The 22,850-nt window shown below is 45.4% G+C and overlaps 1 protein-coding gene across 1 annotated transcript in view; it reads left to right on the top strand.

Annotated features, from left to right (window-relative positions):
* Positions 1-22,850, top strand: part of MYLK (myosin light chain kinase) — a 229,387-nt gene that overhangs the window by 99,768 nt on the left and 106,769 nt on the right. The window contains exons 4-9 of the mRNA XM_087818186.1: positions 5,996-6,203; positions 16,331-16,376; positions 17,303-17,468; positions 18,657-18,822; positions 20,514-20,532; positions 21,809-22,344. Coding sequence (XP_087674312.1) covers positions 5,996-6,203; positions 16,331-16,376; positions 17,303-17,468; positions 18,657-18,822; positions 20,514-20,532; positions 21,809-22,344 — 1,141 coding nt within the window. The remainder of the gene's footprint in view (positions 1-5,995; positions 6,204-16,330; positions 16,377-17,302; positions 17,469-18,656; positions 18,823-20,513; positions 20,533-21,808; positions 22,345-22,850) is intronic.

Here is a 22,850-nt window from a genome sequence, read left to right as displayed (position 1 = left end):
CTGGGGTAAGCGATAGAGATGTATTGCCTCATATGAGTGGATCTGGAGTCCACCACAGCTCTGTCAGGCAGCACCTCCATCTCTTCTCTTCTTCACTGTGTGTGTGACATCTTCCTTTGTAGGTGGCTTCCTCTTCTTGGGTGGGGGCAAGAAAATGGGGGCAGGGATAGGAGAAGATGGCTGCAGGCAGCTTCAGGTTTATATCTTTCCACCTTGGGATCCCCATGAAAGTAGACAGTAGTTTGGTCTCCCTTTGTTCTAATTTAAAATTGCAGGGAAGAGCTCTGATTGGCCGCCTTGTATCACATGCTCAGTTTTGGAGCCCAAGTACCTTGGCCAGAAGGCAGCTGACCCAATCACACCCCACCAGACTCACTGTGGTGTATAGAGGGGGGAGGAGCTGTTCCTCGAAGGAGGAGTGTGCAACTTACATTGGGGAAGGTGGGCAGAAGATTCTGAATGAATTAAAAACAAAAACAAACCCAAACCACAGCACTAACTTGTTAAACCTCTGCAGTGCCACATGCCTCTTATTAATATTTTAATATATTTGAGAGTATATCAGCTCCCAGGCCAGCCTTACCAGCTGGAGATGCTGTGTCCTTGGAAGGCTTTTGAGAGGGAATAAAGCCAGATCCCAGGACTTTGTGTAGAGAGGTTCCCGGTGAGGCTGGAATCCCACAGTCGTCCCACAGGGACTGGGGGCTCAAACAGAAGGACCCTAGTTTTTATATGAAAACTATGAATTTGGAAGAACTAAGAAAATGTCACGTAGGATTCTGTTTTTGCTGGACTGCTTCAAAGGCTTTTAGGTGCTTGTATCATTAAAAAGGAATAAGCCTAATCTAGATAAAAGGAAATAGATCTTTTTTGGTTTTTGAAAGATTCAGAAGAGCCTGCGGTGTGACCCAAGGCAGCCAACCTGTAACCTGCCTTGTGCTCTCAATGGGAGAAACTTGCAGATGTTAGGGTGCGGGGGGGGGGGGGGGGGATATGTGTCTTGGGCCTTAGGAAAAGAAAACTTGACCTAGAAAGAGAGAGTGGCTGATTGCAGAGAGAGACTTTCAGCATCTGTCCCTGAAGATTCATGTGGCATTTGCTGGGCCAATTTGAGGAATGGCTCTCGACATTCTGAATTTATTTTTCATGGAACCACTTTTGTCTTCACTGTTTCACAAGTTGGACTAGGGACAGGGAGCATCCAGCAGTTTAAGCCTCTCACTAATTGCTGTTTTTAGCTGGTATGATCTCTTCCTGATGGATTCTGTGGTTTCAGTTAAGGCTTTTGACAGTTGGCAACGGGATTATTCAAAGCCTTAATTAAGTTCCAGCCTGTCCAATGGGCGGTGTGCCAATTGCTGACACAGACTCAGACCCTAACATTGGTCATGTCATGCCCACGGCTCACCCTTCACTCTTCACTCTCCTACTGTATCCATGATGTAAGTTTTATAGACATTTTTTTGTGATCTAATTTGTTGGGGGATGTTAATGTTTTAATTCTCCTTTCTGTGCCTCCATGACCATTTATTATTTGGTGAACTTATACTCAGAGATGTGGCTGAGGATTCTTTGTCAACTAATTCCTCAACACCATTGGTTTATTTCCTATTATTTTTCAGCTTTTAAATAATCAGTTCTGTTCTAGTCATTTATCATAGAATTTATTTATTGTAGGAGAAGCTGCCTTGAAATAGGAGAAGTTCAAAGCAATGTGCTACAGGCAGGCAGGCAATTAAAAGCATGTAGACAGTCATGTTGCAGAATCAGCTTTGTCTAGCTTGGGGGACACACTTGTCCAACAGGCTTCCTTAATGTCCCATCCTCCAGGCTCAGCCTTTCCCAGCGTTGGTTCAATTGCTCAACAAGATTAAAATAAATACTTAATGACAACCCCTTGAGTCAGTTGTTACTGGCCCGGAGAATTTCCCAGCTCACTGCTGACTTTTTCTTTGTGTAGCTTTCCAACTCCCCAGTGTCCTGGTGGGCAGCCTGTTTTCACCCAGCCTCAGCTCAGTTCTGCCTTCTCTCCTTTTGGTCTCACTCCATCTCAACGTGGGCAGAGCCTCAGTTGCACCTCCTGCCCAGCTGTGCGCTGCAGCTGTGCGGCCTTACAGTGCTCATACAGGGACAGGCCCACCCAGGAACAAAAGACATGTAGGAGATTATCAAAAACAGAAAAAGTATCCCCTTCTGTTCCTCATCAAGCTTAGAAGACAGCAGATGTGTTGCTCTGAATCTTGCAAGGGTTGTGGAGACAGAGAACCTGCCACTGCTCTGGGCTCAGGCTTTGGTAACCTGTCCTGAGCAACTCGGAATTGACTGAAGGCCCTTTACACATGTCAGGGAAATATCAAGAGGCTGAGTGCCCTTAGAATGTTTTACTTTTCATCATTAAGTAAATCTCAAGACAGCACCAGGTTCTGAATAACTGTCCCTCAAGTACGACAGGTAGATGTAAGGTAGCAGCAGCCGCCGGCCTACCTCCCAGCTTTCTCCCCACCACCCAGCACACACAGAATGAGCCCCCATTCCTTTTAAAGGCCTTCTGAGGCCATAAAGGTTTTTGAGGACATTTTATAGAGCTGGAGCACAGTTTTACTATTATAAATTATTATAGGGGTTATGGTTACTATATCTTTATTTTTATGACAAGTTGTCGGTATGCCCTTGATTTATTTGATCCTGGGCTTTTGTTCAAGAACACAACCTCCAATTACATGTGGTTACTGTGGCAAAAACATGATTCTCCTTAAAATGACCCTCTTTGGGGCTGTGTCCAAAAACTCATTATGGTGAAAAGTCAGGGCTGCCTCTTCATGTCCATGAGCATTTCTCCTTGTGGTCACTTGGTTTTCCCATACAGAGGATTACAGGGGACCAAGGCTGTGGGCTGAACCCAGAGGAGTCTGTAGGGAGAGGAAAGAATCTTCCAGTGGAAGCTAAGTGGGTCACTGTTTAGAACCACACTATTTCAGAGATGGGAGGGATCTTAGCCTGAAGCGTCTGGGAAGCCACGCTAGACCCCAGGACTCAAGCCCCAGCCCCTCTCTGTACCACTCTTCTAGGGGTGTCTTGGGCACATGCATAGGACCAGTCCTGTCTATCTCAGACCATTTGGGCATCTCTGCTGTAACAGAGATACCATAGACTGGGTGGCTAAACAACAGAAATTTATTTCTCACAGTCTGGAGGCTGGAAAGTCTAAGATCAAGGCACCAGCAGATTCCATGTCTGGTGAGGTCCCGCTTTCTGGTTCACAGATGGCTGCCTTGCCTTGTCCTCACATCATAGAAGGGGTGAGGGAGCTCTCCAGGGTCCCTTTTATAGGGCCACTAATCCCATTCATGAAGGCTCCAACCTCACGTTCTAATCGCCTGAAAGTCTCATCCTAATACCTCCTAGTTCCATCACATTGGGGGTTAGATTTCAACAAAAGAATTTTGGAGGAACACAAGCATTCAGTCTATAGCACTGTCCTGTTACTACAAGAAAATGGCCCAAGACTTGCTATGGATGGCCATATCTTTGGTGAACCTTTTGCTTTTTCCGCAAGTAGAGAGAAGATACTGCTTTAAACGAGAAGAGATTCAGGGTCTATTAGAGATAGATACTATCCGTGCTTTGGATTCTACAGTATTTGTCTCACCAAAAACATGAATTTACAGTGAGGCACAGAGAGACAACCACTCAACTTAGGGACCAATATTGTCCCGATCTGCCACTTAATCTGCCCTTGTGAGATCACTGGCAAATAGTCCACTTCTCCAGGCCTCTTTTCTCAGCTCTCTGGGCTTAATAATATGATTGACTTTGAGTTCTGTCACAGATGTTGTTGGTGCCCTTCCCAGACCCCTTCACCAGGTGGGTACATCCATTTCCAGCCGCTGGATTGTTGGCTAAGGGTTTGTAGTTAGGGTTCCATGAATCCCAATTTCAGGTTCTGCTTCCAGGGAACCCAATCCGAGACACCTTCCTCATGGTGTTGTTCCAAGAATCAAATACGATTCTGTATGTGGAGGCCCTCTGGAAACTAAAGTATCAGTGGGGTTTTAGTGCGGTCCTAGGCCAGGCTGTAAACATACCAGCTGCGGCTCCTTGGCTGATGGCCTGTGATGAAGGCAGATAAGGCACCCAGGGAGGGCCGGGCTGTTGTCAGGGCTATTGTTGTACATCCCAAGAATGAGGACCCAGGCTTCTCTCCCTTCCCCACCCAGGAGTCCAAGAGAGTGGACAGACAGTAAAAATGGGTCTACTTGAAGCTGAATAATTTTTACGCAATGTTAAGTAGTGGTTGAACAAGTTTTTCCCATGTTGGGAGGATCAGAGCTGGAGCTGCAAATCATTCAAACCTTGGAACAGAGCAAGGTCACAGAAATTCCTGCCTTTGCTTCGGATGCAAGGTGTACAAAAGTCCCATTGCTGCAAATGACACAGCTTCCTAAGAGGTATCAGTTTCAGCATATTTAAAAATCCCTAAATATTTATTTTAACAGGACATTTCAGATGTAAGAGTGTGTGCGTGTGCGTGTGTGTTGTGTGTAAAATGAGAGGAAAATTGAAAGGGAAAGAGGGAGCTGTGCCCCTGAGGTCTGGAACACTCGCAATGTCCCCAGTTAATCATTGACGCCTCAGGGACTGATGGGCCACCAGAGTGGGCAGTGCTGCAGGGGGCCAGAGTACTTGCTAATGGAATGCTAAGGACGCCTTTGGTACAGTTAATGATTTATCTGTGCCCAATTACAGTGCTCTACACACCCTTTCTCTGAAGCTCACAGAAGGCTGGTGATCCTCTTCTGGAGGTTAGGCTGGCCCTGCCTAATGAGATGGGGGAGAAGATAATGATGATTTACAAATTCAGTACATGACCAGGCTCCCCAAGGGCCTATAGAAAGGGTTTCTTTTCCTGCGTTGTTTCCTGAAGATACACTTTAACAGAGGAATCGGGCATCGACAGAATAATTGCTGTCTGATAATCCTTTGTGTGGACTTTTGTGCCAAGATAGTGCCACAATGTGACACATTATGTAGACACATGACATCTGTCACCGTCAAAGATGCATAAGGTTTATTTGTATAGTGTTTTTATTTCCATTGCTAAATTTAAATAGTTTGAAGGCCTCCACAAATTAGTGAATGTTTTGTGCTATACATTCATTATTTAGACACACTAATATAAAAGGAACACATTTTCATTTAAGTTGCTTTTCTGTTTTACAAAATGCAGGTGTGTTGTTTGCAGAAATATCAGAGAATAATAGTTAGGTAAAAGGGAAAGAGGAGAGACCTGTAGACAACTGCCAGTAGTACTTAGTTTTCAATGTGTAATCAATATTTTTAAATTATTGAGCTCTTTTACATTCTTTTTTCATTGTGTCTGAAAAACACAATGTATAATTTAGTTCACATTGCAAGTCAGTTAGGACGAGCCACATTTCATGTGCTCCTTCACCACCTGTGGCTAGTGATGCCATTCTGGGCAGCTCGGGGCTAGAACCTTGCTCCTCAAGGGGACCAGCAGCGTCAGCATCATCTAGAGTTTGTCTGAACCGCAGAGTCTCAGGTCTCACCCAGGACCTATAGAAGCAGAATCTGCATTTTAACAAGTGATTCATTTGCATGTTAGGGTGGGAAGCTCATCTCTACCCCTTGGGATTCTGATTTAACTGACCCAAGGTAGGGCCTGGACACTTGTATTTTTCAAAGCTCCCCTAGGCGATTCTAATATGCAGCCACGCTTGAGAGTCACTTGTGTCATGGGCTCTAGAGCATGGATGCCTGACTGCTTCTCTCTACCTTCAAGACCTCAGGAAACCTACCCAAACTCTCTGGGCCTCAATTTCTCATCTCTGAAATGGAGATGGAAATAGTATCTGCTTCAAGGGTTGCTATGAGAATAAATGAGTTAAAACATGTAAAGGACTCAAAACAGTACCAAGCACATAGGAAGTACTCCCTAAATATAAACTCTCACCCTTTCTTCTTTTTCTTGAAGGTCCGGGGTTACCCAGAGCCCCAGGTGACATGGCACAGAAACGGGCAGCCCATCACCAGTGGGGGCCGCTTCCTGCTGGATTGTGGAATCCGAGGGAGTTTCAGCCTTGTGATTCACGCTGTCCATGAGGAGGACAAGGGAAAGTACACCTGTGAAGCCACCAACGGTAGTGGTGCCCGCCAGGTGACAGTGGAGTTGACGGTAGAAGGTGAGTCCCTGGACGGGAGAGCCCTGGGGGGAGCCGTCCACTTCCCCAAGGCCTGTCTTGGGAAAGGAGCCCGCAAGAGAAAGCACATCCGTCCCTGAACTCAGGAGGTTTAAATCTAACGGGGAAAATGCAGTTCCTGTGAACAAGGGAGGCTTCCCGAGAGGCAGTGTTTGTCACACGTCACCTCGTTTTCTTGCTACAGTCTTCTCGTGTCTTCCCCTCACACAGACAGAGGCCAGAGTCCTTCCGAAGCCCTGCCCAGTCTGGTCCCTGGCTGGCTGGCATCCCCTGCCAACCCTCACCTCACTCCACTGTGGTCACGCTGGTCCTCTGCTCATCCGAGAGCAGGGCCCGGGGCCTGCACCTGCAGTTCCCGTCTGAGGAAGAGCTCTTTCCATGGCCTTCACCTCACTCCACCCTCACTTCCTTCAGGTCTCTGCTCAGATCTCCCCTCCTCAGAAAACCCTTTCTGACCACCCCGTCCCCAGGCCTCTCCATCTTCTCATTCCACCTGAATTTTTTCCTCTAGGACTCACATTCTATTATCTCCTCCATCGCCCACCACTAGATGGAAGCTCTAGGAGGAGGGGGACTTGATCTTGTTTACTGCTGTATCTCCAGAATCTGGAAAACCTCCGGGCTCATGATAGATGCTAAAATAGTTAGAGAATGAATGAGCAGTATTTATTATCATCATTATAAAGTAATACATATCTATTATAAAATCATCATAAAGTAATACATGCCCATTATAAAAAATTATGTAAAATTAAAAAAACTATATGAGCTAAACACTCCAGTGTTTTAACACTGATTATTTTGTCTCTCCCCCCCCTTCTTTATACTTAAAATTCTATTCATTTTAAAACTTCCAGGAAGAAAACATTTGACCATAAGTAAAGCTGTTTCTTTTGCTGCTAGTTCATCCCCACATGCAGAAGCGCTTCCCTGGGGAGGATGTTTCCAGTTCAGGCTGTGGGCTGACAAAGACCTGGTGTCTAAAGGGACACGGGGGTTTGTCAGAACCTCACGTAATGACAAGGTTCCCTCGACCCTTCCAGGCCTTTTTAAGGACTTATACACCAGACTTTCAGAGTCGGTTTTCCTCTCTCAGAAGACATCCCTCCCAACCTGGGTTTCAGGGGACATCATGTGTGAGGATTAAGGTAGCCAGGGAGGGTTCCAGAAGGTGGCAAGGGGCACCTGAGCCAATGTTTTTCCTGTTTCCTTGCATTGTAAGAGGACAGACTGTTTCATAGAACAGAACATGCATAGTTTGGATAGTTTCCCCAAATTCTTTAACTGAGTGACTCGTTTCTTTTAATGACCTTCCACTGCCTGTGGGCTAGGGCATTCCAGATGGAAAGTGGCCCCCATCAGAGTCTCTGAATGGCCCTCATCTCAGCCAATTCTGGTGGTGTTCTTTCCCCTACATTGTGCACTTTTCAATGCCCAAACTTTGAGTTGAAGCCCACAAATAAAAATTACTTTATCTCCTTGTATTAGTCAGCTTGGGCTGCCAGAACAGACTGAATGGCTTAAATAACAGAAATTAATTTTTCACAGTTCTGGAGGCTGGAAGTCCAAGATCAAGGTCCAGTAGGGTTTGGTTTCTGGTGAAGACTCTTCCTGGTTTGCAGACAGCACTTTTTTGCTGTGTCTTCACATGGCAGACAGACAGAGAGACAGAGAGAGACCTTATGACCTCATTGAACCTTAATCACCTCCTCACACGCCCTGTCTCCAAATAGTCACAATGTGTATGTTGGGGGGCGAAAGGCTTCAACATTATGGATTTGGGCGGGGACACAAAAATACAGCCTATAACACCCTGTTTCTGATATTCTGTTTGGAGCTGAGGAAATGGGTAATTATGAGTCAAGGATCCAAAGTTCTGGTCCCACCTTTTACCAATCAAATGTGGATCTCTGTTTCTGCAGAATGAAGTGTTTGAATTCAGTGGTCTCTAAAACGTGGGCTAGCCCTGGTTTTCTGTGATCCATTTTAAAGGAGTGGAGTAGGTTAGGAGTGCAGGGCAGGTATATAAAACCTAGGTAATATGAAACCTTTTTTGCAATTCCCATTTTGAGGAAGTTAGATCTGATCTCTCAACTAAGCAAGAAAAATTTTAGTAGGTCATGATACTCAGGACAAGGGCAGAAACAAAACAAGAGAGGCACAGCAGAGTGAGAGAAGACTGAAGCTCTCAACCTTCCCCCACGCCATGGGGAGACTCAGGCTCAGACCATTTCCGATGCTGTATATATCTTCTAGGAGGCAGAGAGAATGGCCCACAGGCTGTAGTCTCTTTGAAGGTGAATGGCCCTGTACACATTCTGCTTCTGCATCAAAGGCCACTTTCAGCTGATGTGTGGTTTGGGACCACCCCATAGACCATAGACCTAGAAAGGTCCACTCTGGTTCCGTCTGCCATGAATAACTTGTTACTGTGCCAGGCCAGCCCAAACTCATACAGAGGGAATCTAGCAACCCATCTGCCTTCTTGCCAACTCTCTGCTATGATTCTTACTTGGAAAGAGCAGAGGTCCTGGAATTAAGAGTGTAATTCATATGTATAGCCTTTTGACCCCCTGGTGGTCAAGTTTAGAAAGCAGTGTCATCAAATGGTCTTGGATTTGAGCTCCACAAATTTGAGCTAATGACTACTCCACAGGGTTGTGGAAGGATCAGTGCAGCTCTGGCAAAGAGTAGGAACCTGGTATTAATATCCTGAGAACTACTTCAAGGGGCAATCCTTTTATGGAGAGTAGAGGAGGAAGCTTTCTCGTCTGATTTCCAGTTTGGTAACCAGGGCCAAGAAACATGTGGTATCTTCCATGAGGACAAGCACCTTAATGACAGGGCCATTCATGACCTTATACAGTGGAATGCACCCTAGTCTAAGCCCTGGAAAGACTTTCTGAAGCCAGTCCTGACACTCACTCACTTCCAGAGGACTGGCCCAGAGGCTTGGTGTAGAGTAGGGAAGAGACATGGTACCTGCCCTCTGGAACCTTTCTCTCAAATGAAGGAGCCACAGGACTGTTCTCTAGCACACCACTGTCCATAAAAACATGATGTAAGCCACATACGTAATCTTAAGTTTTCTAGTAGCCATATTTAAAAAATAGGTAAAATTAACCCAATATACCCAAGATATTATCATTTCAAAATATAATCAATATAAAAATTTTAATGAGATACTATATATTCTTCAACATTTGAGTATATTTTATACTTACTGCTTATGTTTTCTTATAGGTTTTTTATGATTTAGTGACTTATATTTAAATCTTTAATCCATTTTGAGTTTATTCTTCTGTATGGTGTAAGTTGATGTTTCATTTTTTTGCATGTATCTGTCCAGTTTTCCCAACACTATTTATTGAAGAGGCTGTCTTTACCCCATTGTATGTTCTTGCTTCCTTTGTCAAATATTAATTAACCATAAAGGCATGGGTTTATTTTTGTACTCTCTATTCTGTTCCATTGATCTATATGCCTGTTCTTGTGCCAATCCCATGCTGTTTTGATTACCATGGCCTTGTAGTATAGTTTGACATCAGGTAGTATGATAACTACAACTTGGTTCTTCTTTCTCAAGATTGCTGAGGCTATTCAAGATCTTTTGTGGTTCCATACTAATTTTTGGAGTATTTGTTCTAGATCTGTGAGATATGCCATTGGTATTTTAATAGGAATTGCACTGAGTCTGTAGATTGCTTTGGATAGTATGGGAATGTTAATTCTTTCTATCCATGAACATTGTATGTGCTTCCACTTATTTGTATTTTCCTCAGTTTCTTTCTTCAATATCTTATAATTTTCTGAGTACAGATATTTTACCTCCTTGGTTAAATTTATTCCTAGTACCTTATTTTTTGTTGCAATAGTAAATGAGATTTTTTTTTCTCTTTCTGATAGTTTATTATTGGTGTATAAAAATACCACCAATTTCCGAACATTAATTTTGTATCCTGCGGCCTTGCTAAATTCATTTATTAGATCTAGTGGTTTTTTGATGAAGTCTTTTGAGTTTTCTATATACAATATCATGCCATCTGCAAATAATGACAGTTTTACTTCCTCATTTCCAGTTTGAATGCTTTTTATTTTTTCTTCTTGTCTGTTTACTGTGGCTAGTACTACCAGCACTGTGTTGAATAAGAGTGGTGAAGGGAAGCATCCTTGTCTTGTTCCTGATCTTAAGGGAAATGCTTTTAGCTCTTGCCCATTGAATATGATGTTGGCTGTGGGTTTGTCATATATGGCTTTTATTATGTTGAGGTATGGTCCCTCTGTTCCTACTCTGTGGAGAGTTTTTTATCATAAATGGGTGCTGGCTTTTATTGAATGCTTTTTCTGCATCTATTTATATGATTGTGTGGTTTTTATCTTTCATTTTGTTTAAGTGATGTATCACACTTATTGATTTGTGAATATTATACCAATGTTGCATCCCTGGAATAAATCCCACTTGGTCATGGTATATGACCTTTTTAATGTATTGCTGGATCCGGTTTGCTAATACTTTTTTGAGGATTTTAGCATCTATGTTCATCAGGGATATTGGCCTATAATTTTCTTTCTTTGTAGTGTATTTATCTGGTTTTGGAATTAGGATAATGCTGGCCTCATAAGTGAGTTTTGGATGTCTTCCCTCCTTAAGAAAGGTAGGTGTTAGTTCTTTGAATATTGGTAAAATTCGCCTGTGAAGCCATCCAGTCCAGTACTTTTGTCTGCTGAGAGTTTTTTTAAATTACTGCTTCAACTTCATTAGTGATAATGGTCTATTCAGATTTTCTGATTCTTCCTGATTGAATTTTGGAAGATTTTATGTTTCTAGGAATTTATCCATTTCACTCACGTTGTCTAATTTGTTGGTATATAGTTGTTCATAGTATTTTCTTACAGTTGTTTGTATATCTGTGGTGTCAGTTGTTACTTCTCCTCTTTCATTTCTGATTTTATTTGTTAGGGTCCTCTCTCTTTTTTCTTGATGAGTCTAGTTGAAAGTTTGTCGATCTTGTTTATCTTTTCAAAGAAGCAGTTGTTGGTTTCATTAATCTTTTCTATTGTTTTTATAGTCTCTATGTCATTTATTTCTGCTCTGGTCTTTATTATTTCCTTCTTTATATTTACTCTGGGCTTTGTTTGTTGTTCTTGTTCTAGTTATTTTAGGTGTAGGGTTAGATTGTTTATTTGAGATTTTTCATGCTTCTCGAGGTAGGCCTATAATGCTATGAACTCTTAGGACTGCTTTTACCATATCCCATAGATTTTGGGTTGTTTTGTGTTCATTTCATTTGTTTCTAGGTAACTTTTTATTTCTTCCTTGGTCTCATCGTTAACCCATTCATTGTTTAATAACATGTTATTTAGCCTCCTTGTGTTTGAGTGTTTTTCAGTTTTTTTCATTGTAATTGATTTCTAGTTTCATACTATTGTGGGCAGAGAAGATGCTTGATATGATTTCAATCTTCTTGAATTTATTAAGACTTATTTTGTGTCTCATAACATGTGGTGTATCTTTGAGAATGTTCCATGTTCACTTGAGAAGAATGTATATTCTGCTGTTTTGGGATGAAAATATTAATTAAATCCATCAGGTCCAGTGTGTTATTTAAGGTCACTGTTGCCTTGTTGATTTTTCTGTCTGGAAGATCTATCCACTGATGTCAGTGGGGTGTTAAAATACCCTACTATGACTGTATTGCTGTCAATTTCTCCCTTAATGTCCACCAAGATTTTCTTTATATATTTAGATGCTCCTATGTTGGGTGCATATATATTTACAAGGGCTATAGCCTCCTGTTTGGTTGATCCCTTTAGTATTATGTAGTGACTTTCTTTGTCTCTTGTTATGGCCTTTGTTTTGAAGTCTATTTTGTCTGATATAAGTATTGCTACCCCAGCTTTTTTTTTTGTTGTTTTTTTCATTTCTGTTGGCATGTAATATTTTTTTCCATCCCTTCACTTTCAGTTTATGTGTATTTTTTGTTCTGAGGTGGATCTTTTGTAGACAGCATATATATCATGGGTCATGTTTTCTTATCTATTCAACTATCCTATGTCTTTTGATTGGAGCATTTAATCTGCTTGTATTTAAGGTTATTATTATTATTATTATTTTAAAAATATATCTTTATTGATTTCAGAGAGAGGAAAGGAGAGGGGGAGAGAGAGAGAGAAACATCAATGAGGAGAGAGTCATTGATCGAGCCCACAACCCGGGCATGTGCCCTGACCGGGAATCGAACCCCGATCACCTGGACCCTAGGTCAATGCTCAACTGCTGAGCCACGCGTGGCTGGGCTCTCCTGAATATTTTAGATTGAGCTTTACATTCATTTTCTTTCTGAAGTGAAATATGTAGGTGGTTAGCAGCAAACTTCAGTTCAGCGTGGCTCAGGAGGCATTGCTAAGTATCTGTTATTAAAAGTGGGCATTTGTTCTGATTAAGTGGAGAACCACTATTTTAAGTAATCCTTAAAATCCATTTTGAATTTCCCTACTAGTAGGATGACTGCTCCCTGGTTTGCCTGGAACAGTCTTGGTTTAATCTATTTTCCTGGCAGAATTGTTAATTATGTCCCTTTCAGTGTCGAGAGTCCCTGTTTGGATGATAAATTTTTGGAAATATTTCCTCTCTTTACCATCTTGATCATGTCATTCCCCTTTCCAGCAGCATTCTCTGTCTCCACTCAGTCTTTCTATATCCTTTAACAGAAAGTGCTAGGCCTCTCCACTGTTGAACTTCACTGCTAGAAGCTGCCAGCATTCTGTTTTACTTGTCCTTGAAAAAAATGAAAGATAACTGTTTAAATACCTTCAGTACCTTAGCTTTTTCCCCTCATTAACTTGAACCTGTCTTTACCAATTAGTCTTCTATTTTTAGCATTTCTACCTTAATCCCCTTTCCACTTATTTTTCTACATAGCCTTGCTGTTCTGCCAAATTTTCATGCTTTCATGAAATTAATTTTGTCTTATCTGACAATTTGCAACCTCAAATTTTTTGCCTATAAATAGACTCCATTAGTTCTTTTAGCCCAAAGTCCTTTTTGTTTTGATGTAAACTCTCTGGTGTTAACTCACATTAAAATAAGCATTCCTCAGTTCCAGGTTTAGCTGAATGCTTTATGTGTTACCTTTGGATCAGATCATAAACAGCTCTTACTCTGATATGGAAGCACCTCCGACCAGCATTCTTTTGCTGTTGTCTGAGGAACTGCCATCTTTTTCCTTTATTTTATTTTTTAAGGAATACAGGAATTTTAGCCTTTGGATTAACATGTTTAGCTCCCAAGAGTTTTAAAGACTCTTACTCTAATAGTTTTTATTTTGGTAAAATACATATAACTTAAAATTTACCATTTCAACCATTTTAAAGAGTAATGTTGGGAGACATTAAGTGTATTCGCAACGCTGTGCAACTGTCACCACTGTCTGGTTCCAGAACTTTTTATCCCACTCACACTGAGTAGTCACTCCCCACCCCCTCCCCCAGCTGGTGACAGCCACTCATCTGCTTTCTGTCTCTGTGGAGTTGCCCCTTCTGAGCATTTTATATAAATGGAATTATACATTTTTTGGTGTCTTGCTTTCTTCACTTAGCATATTTGTTCAGGGTTCGTCCATGTTATAGCATGTATCATTGCTTCATTCCTGCTTTTTGTTTACCCATTCATCAGTTAATCAGTCTAATTTTTATCAGCTCTCTACTCCAAAATGAAATGAGTGCTACAGTAGCTTAAGTGCAGTGAATGGTACGTAGATATTTTAAGGTGCGAGTCCTAGTGTCTGGGTATGTGGCTAATGCTGTGGTATAAAGCATGCGTAAGAGGGCCTATTTATTTGGATACTGGAATCTCTTTCCTTTTTAAATTTTCTTTCTCTACCACCACCCCCAACATTTTTCCTCATTTTTTGGATAACTAGATTATGTTTTGCTTTTTTTCTTTACCATTATATTTATAAGTTTTAGAAAATACAACTAAATAAAATTATTCATAGTCCTACCACCCCAAAACAACATCTTGGTATATTTTCTTCTGGTCATTTCTCTATGTTTGGGTATTTTATTTTTATCTAATTATGATCACATTGAACAGAACATTTTAGATGCCACTCTTTTTCAAGAAATTCATTAATGTAACAAATATTTGAATATCTACACCATGCTGGGCACTGTTCTGGATGCCTCTGATGAACGAATAAGAAGTACTGATGGGATGTGGTTCAGGAGTCGTCAGCTTACAGATGGTAGTTAAGGCCACGCGCTGTCCAAGCCCTCCTGGGGGGGAGCCGGCAGCGCTGAGGGGGGACCCAAGGCTCAGCCTCGGTGCTGCTGCTGCAGAGGTGGAGCAGAGAAGGAGGGTGAGGAAGGGGGCAGCCTGGGGAGCCTGAGGAGCAGGAGCGTCTGGGGATCCGCTCTGAAGGGGAGCGCCCCCCCGGGGCGTCTGAGGGAGCCCGCAAGAGGACTACCTGCGGGTTTGGGGCCGTGGTGGTGCGGATGAAGCTCATGGAGTAGAGGATCACAGCCCAGTCAGAGTGTGCTGAGGAGCAAATGATAGGGTATTTCAACATACTTCTATATTTCATATATTCCTGAACATAATTTGATGACAGAGTAAGATGCTAATTGTACATTTTACCCAGCTACTTACTGTCTTCCTGCTGTGTGACATTTACATTCCTTCCAACTTTCACTACGAACAAGACCAAGGTGAACAGCTTTGTAAACTTGCTGTTCTCCTCTTAGCTTCACTCCCTTTGATGGAGGCACAGGAAGGAAGGTGCTGGTCTGAGAGCCCAGTGCCTTTAAAGCTTCTGCTTCTCCTTCGCTCAGACCCTTTCTAAGAGGACTGCCCGGTTTCCCCCCTCCAGCAGTGTCCAGCAGCGCCTTGACTGCAATTGTCAGTGGGATTTTCCGAGAGCAGGTCTCTTCTGCTATCAGCTTAGAAGTTCTTTTAACCTTGAAGAGAATTGAATGACAAGAACAAAACCCACGTCATGGAGTGAAAACTATACACAACTCCCTAGACATGTTAAACAGAATGCATGTGCAGTAGTTGCCAGTCCGTGTGGCACCACACTTAAATGTCATGCTGGTGTTGTTATTCCTCTCTCACTAAGGTTCTGGTTGAATCTTAGACCAGCTACGACCGAGGGAAATGCTTAGCCATGATCTTCATCTTCTGTTCCTATGCATCCTTATAGATGTGGTCAGAACTAGAACACAAGGGAATTTACTCTTTTCCAGGAAACACTCCGCAATCTCTCATGGCAGCTGCCTGTTGATACCAGAGGATGATATCTGCCCTTTCCATCTGTGCCTTGGGTGGGGGTTGCATAAACATTCCCAGCTTGTGGCAAAGAGAGAGCAACTTCCAGGCAGATCCCCAAAATGCCCTCCCCTGCCCCTCCTATTCCTCAAAACCCCCACCGCTTTATAGTCACTTCATGGTCACATTGTGAATTGTTCCTCCCTGCAGTAGCAGCTGGATAAAAGGAGCTGACCCCAGCTGCCTTGCTGGGTTTGCTGTTAACGGCTCGCTCCACAATAGCTTGTCCCTAGTCATCTGCTGCATTCCATCAGGGTGGGTATTTGCTATTTGCTGGGCCTTAAGTGGAAAGATGGAGTGTTGATTGTGTCCAACATGAATAGATGCGGTAAGAGAGGTGCAAGTAGCACTCTCTCCCTCCATCCCTCCAACTGAGTCATTTCCTGGAGAGGTCGTGGATCACGGTAGATAATCCCCAGAGTGGAAACTCCAGCGGCATGAAACAGCTCAGCAGGTGGTTGAGTAGTCTGCGACAGGCGGACGTGGGTGCATTGCTGCACTGATACTGGCTCTGTGGCTCGAGTGGGCGACTTCTCTGAATCTCATTTTTCTCGTCTGCTTAAAAACTAGAGGGATGATGTACCACCAGCCACCTTAAATTATTGCAGGAAGTCATGTGATGATGTGTGTAAAGTGCCCACTGTAGTGCCTGATCCATACAGGCTGTCAGGGTGAACTGTTTCCTTTATTAGCCTACCCACCCTTGTTGACTCCGACTCGTTGCTTCATGTTGGTGGCTCAGATCCAACTCTTCAAGCCTCTTTCTGTTTCCTACTTGCAGGGGGCTTTCTGAAGAAGCATGGTCAGCCTGTTTCCAAAAGCTTGGGGTAAGTTCTGGGATGTTCAAGCCAGGGTAAGGGCTGAATTGGCTTTTCCTGCTGACTTGACCAAACAAGTCTAGGGAGCACATCTTCTTGGGCATCCCAGGTCATGATAACTAAAGCAGGAGCCTATTGGGATGTGATGGGTCATTCATACAGCACCTCCTGACCTGGCCTCCTCTGTGGATAGCTCCTTGACTGGCCCAGCTGCTAAATGCTAAGGAACCAGGCTCTGTGGCCATATAGTCTGCAGGGATGTCTAACAAGGCAACAGTTGAAAGACTTAAGTAAGCAGACTTAAAAGAGGAAATCTATGTTACACTTCTTGTGGAAAGTGAACCTATATTGGTAAGGGTAAGTAACAGTAGCTGCTGTGACAAGCAAGCCTCCTAATTGCAATGGCTTGACACAGGGAAAGTTTATTTCTTACTCAAGCAAAGTCAATTCAGATATTCTTGAACAGGTGGAGAAATATCCTATTATTTTTCAGGGATCCAGGTTCTTTCCATTTTGTGGCTGTATCATCTCTTAGTCCTCGGAACCTCTGCTGGATCCTGTGCATCTAGCTAGAAGAGTGGGCAAGAGGGAGTATGGAGAATCTCACAGGGGGTTTATAGGTCCAGCCTAAGAAGTGACATACAGCACTTCTGCTCACCCAGGCTTTTGGCCAGAACTCAGTATCATTCAGGCATACCCTACTTCCAGACAGTCTAGTAAATGAAGTCTAGCTGCATGCCCAGGAGGTAGAGAAAATAGGTTTTGGTGCCATAGGTTTTTCCAGGGAGTGCATCAGAAGTGTGTTTGAGGCATAGAGTTGGGAAGGCTGCCCTTTACTGGTTCCTGGCCCCACCTCAAGTGACTTGATCGGATCAGAGAGAAGATCTGAATTGCTGCAGTGTCTGGGACTGGATTCTCTGCTGATTTCTTTCCAGGGACAGATTCACATCCCCCTCAGCGGAGACCCGTCCTAGCATCTGGGGAGAGTGCCCTCCAAAGTTTGCTACCAAGCTGGGCCGTGCGGTGGTCAGAGAAGGACAGATGGGACGATTCTCCTGCAAGATTACTGGCCGGCCCCAACCACAGGTCACCTGGCTCAAGGTGAGGTTTTGTCTGCCCCAGTGCTGGCCAGGCCTGGGGACCCTGAAAGTTTAGGGTTAGGCCCTTGGACTAGTGGGCGTGTCTTTCTAAGCAGCCCCTTCTGTTTCACCCATAGGTGGTTCTCAGGGTTTCTCTGCATGTGTTGCAGCCATGCTTGTTCTTGCCCCTGTTTGCATACTCTCCCTCTGTTACTCAGTCCACAGTGTCCTGTGATCCACACACGCACAAAACAGCATAAGACTTCTGAGGCGACACAGACCTGGCCGTCTCCAGAGAGTGGAGTTTGAAGTCGTGGGACTAGGTTTTAAGCCACAGCTCCCTGGCTCACAAACCGTGCGACACTGGGGGGAGTGGGGAGTCATTCGGCGTAGTAGAACCCTGGTCTCCTTCTCTGTGAGGCAGAGCTATCCCACCTGCCTTGAAATGCTCCATGTGGAAGTGCTTTATAAATCTTTCGTGTCTGGGCAACGTGAAGGCAGAGGTGGTTGGGGAAGTAGATGGGAAATGGGGGCAGCAGCAGGGAGAGGAGAGGGTGGGTGTTAAGCAAGGCGCTGAGGAGCCGCGGGGAGAGCTTGGGGCGGAGGCCAGCGAGAGCAGGTCTTCCACAGATGGGACTCCTGGATTAAAATGGGTGGTGGGACACGTTTTACCTGTTTCCTAATTCTCCTGAACTGGCCCCGGGGGAAAAAATAAAAGGACCAAGGAGGTGAAGGAGAACTACAATGAGGGATATAGGATTCCCCACCTCAAACTAGGGCTCCTTTGAAACAGGTTCCACACGTCTGCTCTGAGCTCGACCAAACACCGCACTGCACCCGCAGGCCTCGAGTCAGGGCAGCGGGGCCGTTCCCAGGCTGCTCTTGCACAGCCTGGGGAATAGAGTCAGTAATATTGTCATGACTATCTATGGTGTCAGATGGAGACTGGACTTACCGGGGTGATCACTTCGTAAGGCACATAAACGTCTAGTCAACTATGTTGTCCACCTGAAACTAATATAACAGTGTATGTCATCTGTAATTGAAAAATAATTTTTTAAGTCTGTTTTCTAAGCATGTTGACAGAGCCCAGACCAGAGGGCTCTGCTCCCCATGGCTGGTGTCTGTCCCACTAGGATTGGCTGGAGGTAGGACAGAGCCGGCAGGTGAGCAGGTTTCTCTGACCAGGCCACCCTACTGCCACCCACAGGGAGATGCTCCCCTGCAGCCAAGCGCCCGAGTGTCGATGTCGGAGAAGAATGGGATGCAGGTTCTGGAGATCCAGGAGGTCAGCCAGGATGACGTGGGCGTGTACACGTGCCTGGTGGTGAACGGGTCGGGGAAGGCCTCCATGTCAGCCGAGCTTTCCATCCAAGGTGGGCATGGTGGAGGGCTGGCTGGTGCGTGCGGGCCCGCCTGGCGTCCGTGCACTGCCAGCCTGTTCGTTATGCATCTCTGCGTTACACGTGTCATTTATGTGCCCGCGGGTTCCCCAGGGCGGGGTCTTGAACCAGAGGAAGGAAGCCGGAGGCAGCACAGACATGGCCACCCTCCGCCCACACCTGTGTCTTCAGTCTTTTCCTGCTCACGCTACTTTTTTATATCTCTGAATGCCGGTTGGAAGAGTGGGCATTGCTAATGTCTTGCCGTCACCCCAAATGTAACCTGCCCCAAATCTAACTTACACCCACTCTTCGCTCTGTCCTTCAAATCAGTGTTCCCTCACTTAATTCTCTCTGCCCCAGGACCCTCCTTTTCTTCTCCCCCAGACCGGACATCCCCGCCTCCCCTTTCACCCCGCCCTCCTTGCTGGAGTCATCAGCCCGCCAGCTCTTCCTTTGAAGGGTCTTTGAATATGTGTCCTTCCTGTCCCCCTGGGCTCCATCAGGTCCGGCCAGGGAGAGCCGGAGTGTGTGGAGTGGGGACCTTGAGCAAGGTGGGATCTGGGGGATCAAGGAGGGAAATGACCTGCACCGCTCCTCCTCCTTTCTTACCTCCTTTCTTCTGTGACTTTTCTCTTCCCATTTTCTTCTGTTCCCAGAAACTATTCCTCCTTACTTTCTTTACCATTTTTGACCTAAACATTTATCACAACCCACAGAAAGAAATGTGTTCTGCATTGCAGCCCAGGACATTCATCTGTATATAAACGTATTTGACTAAAACAAGCTTCACAAAACAGTCCTGAGTGTACCGTGTGCACTACATGCCGGTATTTTCTGTTCCATTCCGCATCATCTGGTCCCAACCAAAGAATCTGGCTTCACAGCCCACTGCAGGCTCAGGACCTGCCGTTAGGCGTGGAGAGTTGTATATAAGCCATTCTTCCTTTACTTGCCGGAGCATTGAATTAAAGACCTGTTCCCTTCTGAAGGAATTAATAACAAAATGCTATGTCACCTGGGATTTGTTTTAAAACGCTCCCAGAAAAAGCTCCACAAAACAGAGCAAAAGGATAGATAAGACTGGCAAAATATTGACGTTTCCTTCATCTGGGCGATGGCGTTCAGGGTTCGTTACATCCTGCTCTCTACTATTGTATATTTTGAAATTTTCCATGATAAAATTATAAAAAATAATGTGGCAGGAAAAAAATATTTTTTTTAGGAACTAAGTAAAAATACTCTTTCCCTTAACATTTTGTAGCAGGTATTTCTAAAAAAAAAAAGTCACTTGGGGGTTGTTTTTGAGGGCCACATGTAAGTTAAACTGCTTGGGTTTGGAATTTTCAGTATGTGTTTACTTTTATTTGCCCCTCTGTCGGCTTTGGCTTCCTGCTGTGGGCTAGAGAGCAGGACAGGTGCCATGCTGCAGGGTGTGACAGCCCAGGCCGCCGTGGAGGCACTGACATCCCCAAAGCTCGGAGGGGTTGTCAGATTAACCCAAGGAGTTCAGGACCAGAGAACCTGAAAGGAGTGAGGGAGGTGGGACCATGGGTGAGGGGGAAGGTGAGCACTTAGGAAAGTGAAAACTGAAATAAATGGAAGAGATTGTCGTCTCATTCCTTTCTCCTCCTGGTGTATAGAATATCCCACTAACAGTGTTCCTGCCCTCTCCCTTTTTCCAGGTTTGGACAATTCCAATAGGTATGTTTGCACTTTGTGATTATTGTTTCCATCTTGAAATGTCCTGAATTTCTGAGTCATAGAGGGAAGGCGAACTGTTTGGGGGGCTGTTGTTTTATTTTGGGTGTAGGGGGAGGGACAACTGTTTGGGGTGTTGTTTTATTTGGGTGTAGAGGGAAGGAGAGCAGTTTGGGGGTTTTGTTTTATTTTGGGTGTAGGGAGAGGGACAACTGTTTGGGGTGTTGTTTTATTTTGGGCGTAGGGGAGGGTGAACTGTTTGGGGTGCTGTTTTATTTCGGGTGTCCCCTATTGTAACATGCCATCTGGGTTCGATACCAGGCTCGCCATCAGCGTTGAGGCTCTGAGACAGTGCTGTCGTCCTCCTGTGTCTGCTCAGTGTCCTCTCCAGCCAGCGTCACTAGGAGGGCTCTGTGGGGCCAGAACCCGCCCCCATCCATCTCCTCCTGCTCGGCAGCCTCCCCCCTGTGCAGGCCCTGGGTGCGCGGGGCGAGCAGATACCTGGTGTTGAGAAGGGCTTTCAACAGAGCCTCACAAATACTTAGTCACAAACCGTGATGGCTCTTGAGGAGGAGTAACAGAGAAGCGCACCTCTGTGTGGACAGAGGGTCAGAGAAACCCTTCCTGCGAAGGTGATGTGTGAGCCCAGGTGCGACGAGTATGATTAGCCGTGAGGAAGAGCTCAGGGAGAAAGTGCTCCAAGCAGGCGGGCACGTGCGGGAGCAGAGAGGAGAGGTGGGCGCTGGGGTCACCATGCGGCTCCAGCCCGGTAGGCCACGCAGACAGTGTCTTGTGAGGCTCAAGAGGCATCCTGCTGGCCTTCTCGGGAAGCTCAGTTTTGTTCTTAATATCATGGGAAAGCTGTTGGAAAATCTTGAAGCTTGAAATGACATGATGAGGCTTCTGTATTTAAGATCCGCTACGCTTGCTACGTGGAGCATGGATTAGAGAGGGCCTTGTGGACAGGGGAAGCGGTGGTGTGGTTTGAACTGGATGGTTCTCGTTCAGAAGAGAAAAAAGGCAGATTTAATACGTGTGGACAGAACAGGCTCTGGATTGGGCATGAGGGCCGGGGAAGCGTCGAGAATGGCTGCTTGTTTTCTGGCTTGGGAAACTGAGAAGACTGCAGAGAAAGACTTACTCTCACTTTCTCTTAATCTGTGGGCCGTTGTGATCCCTGGAATCTGTGCTTGTGATGAGTAATGCTTGTGAGTAGCCAGATGATCATTCTATTCCTCCTTCTCCGTCCTCGCTGTCCTCCCCACCCCCACCCAAACAGGTCCTCATGCAGGGGAACAAAGGCAGCCAATGCAGATATCAGGAAGGAAGTGACCAATGGAATCGGCCCGGGGCTGAAGCTGGACGGCCTGGAATCTGCAGCTGACAGTAAGAACTGCTCCAGCACCTGGAGAGGAGGCTCCCCAGCCTGGGCTGCAAGTAGCCAGCCTCAGCTCCCGAGGGAATCCAAGCTGGAGCTGCCTGGAGACCCACCGGGGAAGACCCTGAGAACACCTGTCCTGCAGAAGACTTCCAGCACCATCACCCTGCAGGCCACCAAAGTCCAGCCGGAACCTAGAGTGCCAGTCTCCGGTGCCCTCTTGCCTTCCCGAGATGAGAAGGAGAGGCCAATGGCTTCCCCTCCAGCCACCCTCCCCACCAGGCAGTCTGGCTCGGGAACCCAAGAAGTCATGAACAAAGGTGCCACCAGGAAAATCCCCATGGAGAGCCGGAGGGATTCAACCTTCCCCACATTCGAGAGCAAGCCCCAAAGCCAGGAAGTCCGTGAAGGTCAAACAGTCAAGTTCAGATGTGAGGGTGAGTAGAGCTAATCAAGGTCACTGGCCCCCACAGTGCAGCCCTGGGTGGCCACTCCCCTCCGTCAGCACAGTGGCCTGAGCCTCCTGTACCCAACCATCCCCTTGGATGCCATTCACCCTAGAAACCACTGTACAGGGGTCTTCCCTCAACAAGGACTCGGTCTAGTGATGCCCCTTGTTCTGGAGACATACCCATTGCTCCATTATTGGGCAGAGCATTAGCTTTGTGCCTTAATTCTCACCACCTTGGAGGGGAGAACTGGCCATCACCATCACCATCACCATCACCGTCAAAACACCAGCCACAGGGTCTCCTTCTCTTTCCTCCCTTTTGCTGGTTTTGGCTCACCTGGAGACCTAGCTGTCACCCTGTATCCCTCCCCCTCCCCCCAGGACCTTGCCTCTGTCTTGGGTTGTTTACTTTTGTGACATGGAGGATTGAGGGGTAAGAAAGTGGACTCAAGCAGCAGCAGCTACACACCAGACTGAGCTCTTCCCTGGGGT

This window comes from Miniopterus natalensis, chromosome 6 (genome assembly GCF_054644295.1).
Source record: "Miniopterus natalensis isolate mMinNat1 chromosome 6, mMinNat1.hap1, whole genome shotgun sequence".
Taxonomy (NCBI): domain Eukaryota; kingdom Metazoa; phylum Chordata; class Mammalia; order Chiroptera; family Miniopteridae; genus Miniopterus; species Miniopterus natalensis.
Note: the sequence above shows the minus strand (reverse complement) of the source record. Positions and strands in the feature narration are given on the sequence as shown.